Source organism: Pan troglodytes, chromosome 6, assembly GCF_028858775.2.
Source record: "Pan troglodytes isolate AG18354 chromosome 6, NHGRI_mPanTro3-v2.0_pri, whole genome shotgun sequence".
Taxonomy (NCBI): Eukaryota; Metazoa; Chordata; class Mammalia; order Primates; family Hominidae; genus Pan; species Pan troglodytes.
Window position 1 is genome coordinate 6507610 of NC_072404.2, and position 12405 is coordinate 6520014.

The 12405-nt window shown below is 60.3% G+C and overlaps 1 protein-coding gene across 5 annotated transcripts in view; it reads right to left on the minus strand.

Moving 5' to 3' along the window:
* The window catches only part of PRKAR1B (protein kinase cAMP-dependent type I regulatory subunit beta), a 176729-nt gene that overhangs the window by 40231 nt on the left and 124093 nt on the right, over positions 1-12405 (minus strand). For all 5 annotated transcript variants that reach the window (XM_016946108.4, XM_016946109.4, XM_016946110.4 and 2 more), the window contains exon 7: positions 6824-6982. In XM_016946108.4, the coding sequence (XP_016801597.1) occupies positions 6824-6982 (159 nt within the window). The remainder of the gene's footprint in view (positions 1-6823; positions 6983-12405) is intronic.

Below are 12405 nucleotides of genomic sequence, written 5' to 3' on the forward strand. Positions count from 1 at the left end.
GGGGGATGTCAGGTGCCTGAGCTCAGAAATGGGGTCAGACACCCCTGCAAACAGCTGCTGACCCAGCCGTCGTCCTCAGCAGCCCCCACCACTGCCAAGATTCCTCCTCCTCCCAGAAGGTGATGACGATAAGCACGGCTCACTATGCTGAATGCTCCCCAGCAATCAGGCACCTCCCGAGATCCACACTTTCAGCTGAGCCTACTATTATCTCCACTCTACGGAAGAAACAGAGGCTCAGGGTCGGTGTGGCCTGCCTATGCCCACCGAGCTGCTAAGTGCTGAGGCCAAGAACTGAAATGGGACAATCTTGTTCCAGAATGGATGCTCGCACGGCCAGGCCCCACACTGTCCTGGAGACAACAAGGTCATCCCGAAACTCCACTCACACACTCAGCATCTTATCTGCTCTGGAAGAACAGAAGTGGCATCCACAGAGCACCTACTGTGTGCATGGCACCACATCATCATGCTGCACCCTCACATGAGACTGGAGAAGGGCAGCTCAGAGCATGCAACGTGCCCAGGCTGCCCGGGACAGAGAGAGGAGCCGGGACGATCCAGCCCCTGGGTGTTGCTTTCATGCTGCCAACACCAAGCCCACGGCCCTGTGAGGGTCAGGCACCTGGGGCAGCTCTGGACATGTTCAATGGCACGGGGCCACTTTCAGATGGAATCTGCTGCAGGGAGAGGGGGCTCAACACCACGCAGAGAGAACCGGAAATGTTGGTGGCCTGGCTCCCTGGGCCCTGCCTCCCCCGGTGCCTGGAGACCAGAAGACAGAGGTGGCTCTGGCACTCTGCTGTGCAGCCCCACGCCCTTCGGGACACTCCAAGAGGAGTGTGGCTCCCACAGCCCTGAGCACCACCGGCCCAGCAAAGGGTGTGGAACCATAAGGGGACTCTGCTCCAAAATACGTGCACATCAGCACAGCACGGCAGGACTCTGTCGCCCAAGGCACGCACCGGTGAGGAGAAGAGCTGCAGCTGAGAGCACAGAGCTGAACATGGCTGCAGGCCTGGTGGGCACAGCTGGGTGCAGCCACTGGAATCCTGGCCTGACGGCACTGACCTCGCCACTCCAACGTGTGGCCCTCACGTGCCCAGTCCAGGGGACCAAGAGACCAGCAGGGTGGGGGCGGGGCCCCGAGAGACGGGCACTTGAGCCCAAGAGGCCGGCATCCGGGGAGAAAACAGCCCCAGGCCTTGCAAGTCACAGCAGACGCAGACGCAGGAGATGCAGGTGGGAACCCAGCCCTCCCCGATACCCAGGTCTCAGTTTCTCCATCAGCTCTGGGTCAGAGCAGCACTAAAATGGCTGCGAGCCCCGATTTTAGAGTCCAGGGGGTGTCCTATCTTCTGCCAAAGCCCTCCCCAAGGTCCCCTCTTTCTGGCAAAAGCCCACAGCCCAGCAGGTCCAGAAAAACCTCAGGAACTTGGCCCAAGACCAAGATGGTGCAGACAGCACTTCTCCACCCGCTGCGGGTGCCTGAACGAACCGGGCTTCCTCAGTGACAACGGTCTTTTCAGAAACGCCGAGCCCAGGCCCGTCGGCAGCAGAAAGTGCCGCGTGTCTGCCCCCGAGAGCGGAGAGCGGGCCGGATGCCCGGGGCAGCGGCAGGCGCAATGACCCAGCCCAGGCCATTTTAGATTTCCGCCAGCCATAAAAAAAGCACTTCTTTTGAAAAATAATTTATAATTCACACTGACTGCCCAGCAATTACGCCCAGCCGGAGGAATGCAAGCGTGTTTTGCCCGGGGAGCCTCAGACATTAAAGCCTCGTGCGCCCATCCATCTCTCGCGGCGGGGTGACAGCTGAAGGCTGCCAGGGGCCCCCGGGGGAGGGCCCGGCCCCAAAGGCTGCCCCTTTTGGGATCATGTTCCTTCTGCGGCTGAGACGGTCGGTGAGGCAGGGCTGGGAGCTGGCCTCCGAGCAGGCCGGTGGGCACTGGGACCCCCATGTGGGGGCTCTGCAGTGTGTCTGCCGGCATCCCCAAGGGGGGCTTTGTGTGGGAGAAGGCAGGTGACCCCCATTTCCAGGTGCAGGGCTTCCTCAGGCCCACGACACGGGGAGGGCGGGCGCTAGAAGTGGCTTCTTAACACCAGTGCCACCCACTTCCCATGAGTCGGCCCGGGGGGCATGGGGCCTGGGTCCCGGCCTCAACTCTGCCCCGTCTTGCCAGCACCTACACACAGAAAGCCTGGAAAACTGGAGCGTTGATAACGGCTGCCAGGTGCAGCAGCTCACGCCTGTAATTCCAGCACTCTGGGAGGCCAAGGCGGGAGGGTCGCTTGAGCTCATGAGTTTGAGACCAGCTTGGGCAACATATCAAGACTTCACCTCTATTAACAGAAAAAAAAAGGAAAAGAAAAATATATACAGCAGCCACTTCTCCAGCCTGGAGACGCACTGACAGTGGGGTGAAATGGCTGGTGATGCCTGACCCTCCCCACAATGGCCCCAGATGGCGGCAACACGGCCTCATCCCCTCACACTTCAAAGCCAGGAGGAGCAGATTCACACCACAGCCACGCACCCCCAAAGTCGTGAGGTGAAGCCCACCAGAAAGCCAGCCCCGGCTCCCACGCACGGCTGTGGGGTTGGCAACTTCAGTCTGAAGGCACCGCTGTGGAACCCAGCGTGACAGACCCCAGGGCCAATGAGAAGAGAAAGAGGCCCAGGCAGGCGGAGCAGGGGTCGCCAGCTGTGAACGGTGCCCACTTTTCCTCCCACCAGGGCCTCCGTGAGGTGGACTTGCCAGGCAGGTCCCGGCTCTGGTCCCCCCATGGATCAGGGTCCCCACGTGCACACTGTGGGACCCTCAGCACATCACGGCTGCCTCAGAGCTCCTGAGCCCGCCGTCCCGCCCAAGTGAGGGTGCACACGGGCCCTCCCGGCTGCCGTGGCCTCACGTGGACACTGCAGGGCACTAAGCCCCGGTCGAGGCTCGGGGACCCTCCGTGACCTTAGCAGCGTCCTCGAGGCTACAAGTGACAAACTGCTTGTGCTGAGAAACGGAGAAGCCGCGTCCCCTCCCGGCCCCACTGGCTGTGCGGAGTCACTCTGGACACCGGTCCCCTCCCGGCCCCACTGGCTGTGCCGAGTCACTCCGGACACCGGTCCCCTCCCGGCCCCACCGGCTGTGCCGAGTCACTCCGGACACTGGTCCCCTCCCGGCCCCACTGGCTGTGCCGAGTCACTCCGGACACTGGTCCCCTCCCGGCCCCACCGGCTGTGCGGAGTCACTCCGGATACTGGTCAGCGGGGGCTGAGGGGCGGGGAGGGTCCAACCTCCACCAAAGACTCAGGTTCCAAGGAGCTCTTGGGCTCTGGATACCCCAGCACAGCCTCCACCACAGAATTCTACATCCATTTTTTCCAAACGCCAAGGTCCCGGGTCAGGATCAGGGTGAACAGAGAACTCCAAAGCTTACAAGAAAGAAAAACCAGGCCGGACGCGGTGGCTCACACCTCACACCTATAGACCCAGCACTGTGGGAGGCTGAGGCGGGAGGATCACTTGAGCCCAGGAGTCCGAGACCAGCCTAGGTGGCATAGTGAGACCCGGTCTCCACAAAAAACAATTTTTTTAATTAGTCGGGCGCGGTAGCACACGCCTGTAGTCCCAGCTACTCGGGAGGCTGAGGAGGGAGGATGGCTTGAGCCGGGGAGGCGGAGGTTACAGTGAGCCGAGATTGCGCCACTGCACTCCATCCTGGGTGACAGTGAGACACTGTTTCAAAAAAGTTAAAAAAAACAAAAAGGTAAGAAAGAAAAAGCAAGTTTGGGGAGTGCTGGCCCCGGGCTGGGCCCCTGCCTGGGAGCCTAGAGGTGGGGTCACCCCATCCTTCCTCGGATAAAACGTGAAGCGGTGGAGGAAAGAGACGGGCATCAGGGAGTCTCCCAGATCAGACACTCTGGGATCCTAAACTGGAGTCAGCGTCCCACGTCCCCCAGGTCCCAGCACGTCCCAGCTCGGGACTAAGGCAGAAACAGGAGCTGCGTGAGGAGCTCGGGGCCAATACAGAAACAGACATCATCCTGCAAATGCTCCCGTCCAAACCAGCCCGGCGCGGCCAGCTATTCTTAGCGCCCAGGGACCCAAAATTAAAACAGAGGAAGCGCCAGCTCCCTCGGCGGTTTGGGAACTTCCCTGAATATAAGGTTCCAGCCACAAAAATCCCACAGCCGGGAGCGACAGGGCGTCAGGGATGGCGGGGAAACGGCTTATGCAACGCCGGGCCAGGTGCGCCCAGAGGAGACGGGAACCGCTGTGCCCTCTTCCTGCCCCAAAACCGCTCCAGCCCCTCTCAGGGGGAGGGTGTCTCAGGGGACCCCTCCCACGCGGCGACAGAGACCTCCCAGTGAAGGCAGGAGTGAGCAGGTTCAGACAGAAGACAGGGAGCGTGCAACTCCTCCCAGGAGGCTGCACATCATCTGCTCTGTGTACTGGAGTATCCCCAGCAGCACAGGAGCCCCACACCCAGGGTGGGCACCCCAGCAATGCCCCACAGGTGCATAAATGAGAAGCTCATGGGGTGCAGAATCTGATGAAACAGCCGCCCCAAAGACTGTGCAAACTCGCCATCCACAAAACACAAGAGCCGGCATCGCCGTGGGGCCGGGACAGGCCAGCGCCAGCAGGACACCGTCTCTCAGCTGGCCCATGGCCATCAAATCCTTGTTCCCCAATCAGACGACGCAATTCCGAGAGGGAAACCCGGGGTTGAACTTGCTCTCCCAGCTCACGGGGCTCCATCCTAAACCATCCCCCAGGACTCTCCCCAGGCCTGCCCTCGGGCGTCCTGGAACTGTGGCTCCCTCCTTAGGAATCACACCCACCCAGGCTGGCCTTCCAGGAGTCAGCCAAGCCCCCTAGAAGACACCAGGCCATTCACCTCCTGCCATAGCAACCAGGCTGGCCTCGGGCATGGAGTGGAGGGAACCATCCCAAGGAGGGGACGGAGGAGAGGCCGAGGACCCCGGCAACACCCACCTGGCTCACCCCCTCCTCGGCCGGGCTGGACCCCGGGACCCCAGGCCCCGAAGGAGAGGGCTCGGAGCAGACGCTGTCCGGGGCTGCCTTGGCAACAAGCCCACCGCCACCAGGTTCTGCTGTGTCACCCCCAACCAGCTCAGAGGAGCCCCTGGCCCAGCGGTCACGGCTGGGTAAGGACAGAGTGGAGGGGTGCGGCCACCCAAACCACAGGCGCTGGCTCCTGGAGGCCTCTGCCCAGCGATGGGACAGAAGGAGCTGAGGAGGAGACCTGAGGCCATAAGGGGACACCCCCAAACTATGAAGGAACCCCAAGACCATGAGGGGACCCCCTAGACCACAAGGGGACCCCAAGACCATGAGGGGACTCCCCAGACCACAAGGGAAATCCCAAACCATAAGGGGACCCCTAGACCATGAGGGGACTCCCCCAGACCATGAGAGGACCCCAAATTATGAGGGGACCCCAAGACCATGAGGGGATCCCCTAGACCATGAGGAGTCCCCCCCAGATCATGACGAGACCACCCAAACCACAAGAGGACTCCAAACTATGAGGGTCCCCAGACCACCAAGGGACCCCAGACACTGTGGCAGACCCAGAGCTTCCCAGGACGAATGGCCTCACGGGCTGCTGTCTCCGCTCACTGGATGGCCCCAAACCGGCCCAGGGAACCGGGTCCACATCGGCTCTGGTCACAGCTGCCCTCAAGCTCCCACCGTGGCTCCTGAGCACTCTGACAGGGTGCTTCCTGCAGAAGCTGCGGGTCCTCAGCCTGGAGCCCTCCCCGCCCTCTCTGGACAGCGCCTCACTGCCCCACGCGGGAAGGCCTCCTCATCCACACAGGCCCCTCAGCCCTGGCCCAGCCCTGTGCTGCTGTTCCTCGGCCCTCACGCTCCTGGGCTGCTTCCGGCACCCGGGCGTCCTGCCCTGAGGCTCTGCTCAATGCCACCTTATCAGGGGGGTCTCTGAGGCCCCTCCATGGAACAGCAGTCCCCGCCCCCCCCCCCCACCACTCCGTCTGCCTCCACCTGCTTCTCGGCTTGGTCCTTCTCCACAGGAATCACCCTCTGGGGCTGGGTGTTCATGGCTGCCTCCACCAGGACAAGACTCCAGCTGCCCTGACTGTGTTCCCCACAGACCTGCACCCAGAACAGGGCCTGGCAGGTGGGGTGTGTGCGGGGAGGGCGTGGAGGGTCTCCTCTCCCTGGAAAGGGTCCTCCCCGGGCTCCCCACGAGCTCACCTCCAGGAGCCCCTACAAACACCAGCCGTGGCAGCTGAATCGGCCCATAGCGCCCCCGCCGCCCACAGCAAGCACAGGCATACACCCACGTGTGCACACAACACACACAGTACAGGGTACGTGGCTCAGAGTAGATCTGGCCACATATAAGAAAAAAAGCTAAAAGCCCAAGAGTCAGTCCCCACACACAGGAAGCCCGTGGGTGAGCAGCCACCGTGTCGGCAGGGAACCACGCTCCTCACACCTCTTTGCTCCATCACCATGGTGAGTGGGTTTCACGCTCATAGTCACCTCCTGGCCCAATATGGCAGCTGGAGCACCAGCCATCACAACCACAGTCCAGACAGTGGGAAGGAGAAAAGGGAGGACGGTGAAGGGGCCTCCCCAGCCACCTGCTTGTCTTCTAAGAAGCTTCCAGAATCCCTCCACCCCTTTCCACTCCTCTCACAGGCCAGATCTGTCAGGGAGGTTGGAAGTGTCTTTTCTCCAGGTGCGTCCCCACCTTGAATACAGCTAGGGTTCCCAGGGACGCCTGGCCAAGGGTGGGTGTTGGCCCCCTCTGTGCTTGGGCACCAACTCACCATAAGGATGCGCCGGTAGCTGTCCCGGTCGATCCCCCAGAGCTTGAGGTCCGTCTTGGCTTTCACGGTCGCAGCCCTGGGGGTGCCGTAGATGAGCGCCAGCTCCCCGAAGCTGCCTCCCTCGCTGATGTTGGTCACCCACTCTCCGTTCACGTACACCTTTGGGGAGCAAGAGAGAGAAGTGTCACGGGGGCCAGGCAGGGTGACCTCCTCCGCATCCCATACAGAAAGTCCCCCTTAGCTCTCTCCAGAAGAGGGTCCCTGCAGGGCGGGGCACAAACCCTTTCGCTCGTGGGCAGAGCCCTGCGTTCCCCAGCAATGGGCCTATGGACCCCAGTGCCCACCCCACCCCCAGCCCTGCTGAGAGCCACGGTGGGACAGCATCAGACCTCCACAGCAGGAGGGCCGAGCCGCCAGTGCCAATGAGACAATCACACCAGAGGCGGACGCACCCGGCCCCCGCTCTGCGGCACAGCGGCCCCAGCCTGCCTCCCAGGCAGTGTCTGATTCAATCCGTCAACTTCTCACTCAGCCTCTCTGGGCCTCAGTTTCCCTAGCGGCACCGTGATGAGCTGGAGCCTGTGATCCCCACGGGGCTCTGCTCTGGGGACCTGTGTGCTTCCTCTCCACCCCAGGCCATTCCTCTGTCCCCACCTCCACCAGCACACACCACTGGGCCCCGAAGGAGCCGGGCGGCCTCAAGTGCAGACCTCTCCTGCCAGGGCCTCCCTCCCTACAGGCAGCGCCTGAGCTCCTCGGGCTGGAGTCTGAATGGGCGCCCTATGGCTGGGCGCTGCGGCCGAGCTGCGCCTGGGAAGGAGCCCAGACAAGATTCCCTTTCAGCCAGGGTGGGCCGCCGCCCCCGCACAGGGTGCCTACTATGCATTGAGCATCACAGTCGGGTCCGTGCAAGAATGGTGCAGATTGTTTATTATGCAGTGATTATGCAGATTCGGTTACTATAAATTGACACAATACACGCTTTATCCCCTCTGGGTGTCAATGAGCTTAAAGAATAGTTCCCATTGGCAAAGCAGTTCCCATTGGTTGCCTATCGGGAAAGAATGGATTGCGATGAATCATGGAATCAATTCTTACTGAAATCAATGACTCATTATCTGGATAATAACTGAGGCACAGAGTCTTCTATCTGAAAGAAAAGGCCACGCAGGTGTAACTCCACAATTAGGTGCAAGCGAGCGCTGGGGAGAACTGGTCGACCACGAACTTTCGGGGGCACAGGGGCGACTGCTGTGCAAAGGCAGACTCCGCCTGGCGGGGATGTGGGGATCATCTCCACCTGGCCCACCAGGCTCCCCAGTTCCTGGAGGGACGCTGGAGCAGGATTACGGGGCAGAAGAAACACCAGCTTCCCCCCAGTGATCCCCTCCAGGAATCAGAAGATGGCCGTCCTTCCATGGAGCCAGAGAGTACCCACCCGCGCGTGCAGGGATACGTGGAGGAGGCAGCAACTCCAGCGTTTTAGGGGCGAGGGGACCTCAGAGAATGCCCTCCAGAACCTCTGCCTCTTGCTTCTCAAAGGGGACCCAGAGCTAGGGGAGGACTGGCGATGAAGCTGGGGGAAAGGCCTGCGATGGCCGGGGCACAGCCTGGCCGGCGGGCGATGAAGCTGGAGAGGGCCTGCAATGGCCTGGGCACAGCCTGGCCTTCCGCCTCGCAGCGGACACTCCCACTTTGCCTAAGGTTTTGTCAAAACCAGTTTATGGAGGCAGAACTTGCAAATAGGAACGTGCCCAACTCTTGCAGCACAGTGAGTTTCACATCGCTCAGATCGGGGCCTCACAAACTCCCAGGGGACTCTTCCCCAGAGGGATCCAGAGCTCACCCTGTGGGTCTCACCGTGTCTATCCACGCTGCGGGTGACGGACTCCAGGGTCCACAGCACGTCGTGCTGCCAGGAGCATCCCTGTACGTGACATGCACGCCTGGGGTGGCACTCACCACTGGCACAGCTTCAGGAGGCATTCTGCACTAAACACCATCACCCTCCAGCACCCTCCAGACTAAACACCATCACCCTCCCTCCAGCACCCTCTGCACTAAACACCATCACCCTCCAGCACCCTCCACACTAAATACCATCACCCTCCCTCCAGCACCCTCCGCACTAAACACCATCACCCTCCAGCACCCTCCACACTAAATACCATCACCCTCCCTCCAGCACCCTCCACACGAAACACCATCACCCTCCCTCCAGCACCCTCCGCACTAAACACCATCACCCTCCAGCACCCTCCACTCTAAATACCATCACCCTCCCTCCAGCACCCTCTGCACTAAACACCATCACCCTCCAGCACCCTCCAGACTAAACACCATCACCCTCCCTCCAGCACCCTCTGCACTAAACACCATCACCCTCCAGCACCCTCCACACTAAACACCATCACCCTCCAGCACCCTCCACACTAAACACCATCACCCTCCAGCACCCTCCACACTAAACACCATCACCCTCCAGCACCCTCCACACTAAACACCATCACCCTCCAGCACCCTCCGCACTAAACACCATCACCCTCCAGCACCCTCCGCACTAAACACCATCACCCTCCAGCACCCTCCGCACCAAACACCATCACCCTCCAGCACCCTCCACACTAAACATCATCACCCTCCCTCCAGCACCCTCTGCACTAAACACTATCACCCTCCAGCACCCTCCACACTAAATACCATCACCCTCCCTCCAGCACCCTCTGCACTAAACACCATCACCCTCCAGCACCCTCCAGACTAAACACCATCACCCTCCCTCCAGCACCCTCTGCACTTCTGTTCCGATGCAGGGGCCTCTTGCTGAGCCACGGAAGCAGTGTGGACTCAGAAGATGTGAATCTGAGGTCGGGAGGGGTTTGCTTGACATGGGAGAGCCAGGGAGGCGGGTGACATCTTGTGCCCAAGGAGGTGAGTGAGCCTCTTGGCCCCTTCAGGGAATGAGGACACCACCCCCTCGAATGGCTGCCCAGGCAAGTGGCAGGACATCCCCCTGCCTTGGCAAAGAGGATGGGGGCCCTGGGAGCAGAGAAGGGTGAGTCTCCACAGAGCCAGCCCGGGACGGCCGCACCTCCCAGCTTTCTGGGATTCTGTCTCAAAGTGGGGATCCGTGGCTGCTGCCGCTGCAGGCAGGACCCAGGGAAGCTGGACCAGGACGCGCTGCCCATGAGGTCTGGAGAAGCCCAAGGCCTCCGAGAGCTCCCTCCGCAGCCTCAGAGGAAGCCATTGTGCGGGTCCCACAGACGGCCAGGGCCACACTGTGCTCGGCCGCCCGGAGGACAAAGGGGCCATCCTTCTCAGGACACTGGCCACTGTCACCACTCCCGGCGCAGTGCGGGCCCCACCCCAGCTGGTACGCAAAGGGGCTACTTCTTGTTGTGTTTCATTTTTTTGTTTTCTTTTTTTTTTTTGAGACGGAGTTTCGCTCTTGTTCCTCAGGCTGGAGTGCAATGGTGCGATCTCGGCTCACCGCAACCTCTGCCTCCCAGGTTCAAGCGATTCTCCCGCCTCAGCCTCCCGGATTACAGGCAACTGCCACCACACCTGGCTAATTTTGTATTTTTAGTAGAGACGGGGTTTCTCCGTGTTGGTCAGGCTGGTCTCAAACTCCTGACCTCAGGTGATCCTCCCACCTCGGCCTCCCAAAGTGCTGGGATTACAGGCGTGAGCCACCACGCCCAGCTTCTCTTCTTTTAAAAGAAAAAACAATGGGGGTCCCCCGCGGGGCAGCATTTACATCCCACCATCAGTGCAGCTTCTCTGGCGCGGAGCTCACACCTGGCTCTGCCCTGCCCCCTGCCCACCTTCACTCGCTCACCCTCTGTGTTTAGAAGTCAATGGTGGGACAGGGGTGCCAGGAGCTGGGGGAGGTGCATGGGCAGGCCCCCCACCCACCTTCACTCGCTCACCCTCTGTGTTTAGAAGTAGATGGTGGGACAGGGGTGCCAGGAGCTGGGGGAGGCGCATGGGCAGGGAGTGTGTAATGCGGACAGAGCTTCAGTTTAAGAAGACAAGAACATTCGGGAAATGGACAGTGGTGACGGTTGTAAAACAACGTGAATATGCTTAATGCCACCGAACTGCACAGAATGGTTAGAATGGTCAGTGTGGCGTGTCTTTTACTACAATTAAAGTAGGGCCGAGGGCAGTGGCTCATACCTGTCATCACAGCACTTTGGGAAGCCCAGGCGGGAGGATTGCTTGAAGCCAGGAGTCTGAGACCAGCCTGGGCAACATAGCAAGACCCCGTCTCTATGAAAAACTTTAAAATTAGCTGGACTTGGTGGTGCACAGCGGTAGTCCCAGCTTCTCGGGAGGATCGCTTGAGCCCAGGAGTTCAAGGCTGCAATGAGCTATGATCACGCCACTGCACTCCAGCCTGGGCGACAGAGCGAGACCCCATCTCAAAAAACGAAAAAACAAATTTTAAAAACACACAGAACACAAGACACAACCTGAATAACATCTGATCAGATCACCAAGCCGAGGCGCCCTGCTCCGGGGTACACCCAGCTGCCTGGCGGTGCTCCCCAGCCCCCCAGAAAGAGCTCTTCCCCCAGACGCGTTGTGTGAAACCGAGGGAAGCCCGGAACGGCCAGCGTCAGTGGGGACGTCGTGACGCCTGGGACGGGGAGCAAAAAGAGGGAGTCGGGATAACAGAGGCCCAAAAACAATCAGGGGAAGAGTCGAGCCCCAAACACGGCTTGGAAGGGAGCTATGTTCCCGGGCCTGCAAAGTCAGCAGCTGAGTGTCCTTTTAAATAGAAATGCTATGTTCCATGAATAAAATACATTGGCAGATATTTTTATACTTAGAAAAATGGATTATAGCTCTTGGCAACACACGGACGGCAGCAGGCACTTTCGGAGTCTCTGGAAAACCGTAATTCAAACTGAACCTGGTGCTCTTGGCATTTTGTCACCTGGCCGTCCCCCTGGACGCCGCTGGTCAGAGGGCAGCGTCCACCCTGCAGAAGTGGGTGACGTCCACCTCCAAGCTCTGCTGGCTTAAAGGGCCAGGGCCAGGTCCTTGAGGGGACGGCTTCCTGATGGGCCTCGGGCACTTGGCCAGCGCAGTTAAATACCCACGGCAAACGGCCATCCCTTCCCGCCACGCAGAATAAAACCAGGGAAAACCGCTAGCCTCAGGAACCCACTCGGACCCTGGGTAGCCCTAGTCCTGCAGCCCCGAACCCAGGGTACATCCATCCCATTGCCCCAGGGAGGCGATTTACAGAAACCAGCAAACAACATGCAGCACCCAGGGTTCACACAGCAGCTGGACGGGGCTGCCTGGGGCTGCCGTGCGGCCGTTCCCCCGGGCGCTGAAATAACAGTAATTATTATAATACATATGCCCATAACTCACCCAGGCTACCCAACATGCCACTTTTTCATCCAGATTCCTTACTGAGCATCCTTTGATTCCCTTAAATGTGGCCTTCACCCACACGGGCCCTGCGGATTTACCCTGCATGCGAAGGGCCTCCCACATCACAGGAGGGCCCCTGCAGGCAGCTCCTGCGCCCGGCCCCGCCCGGCCCCGCCGGGCACTCCCTGACG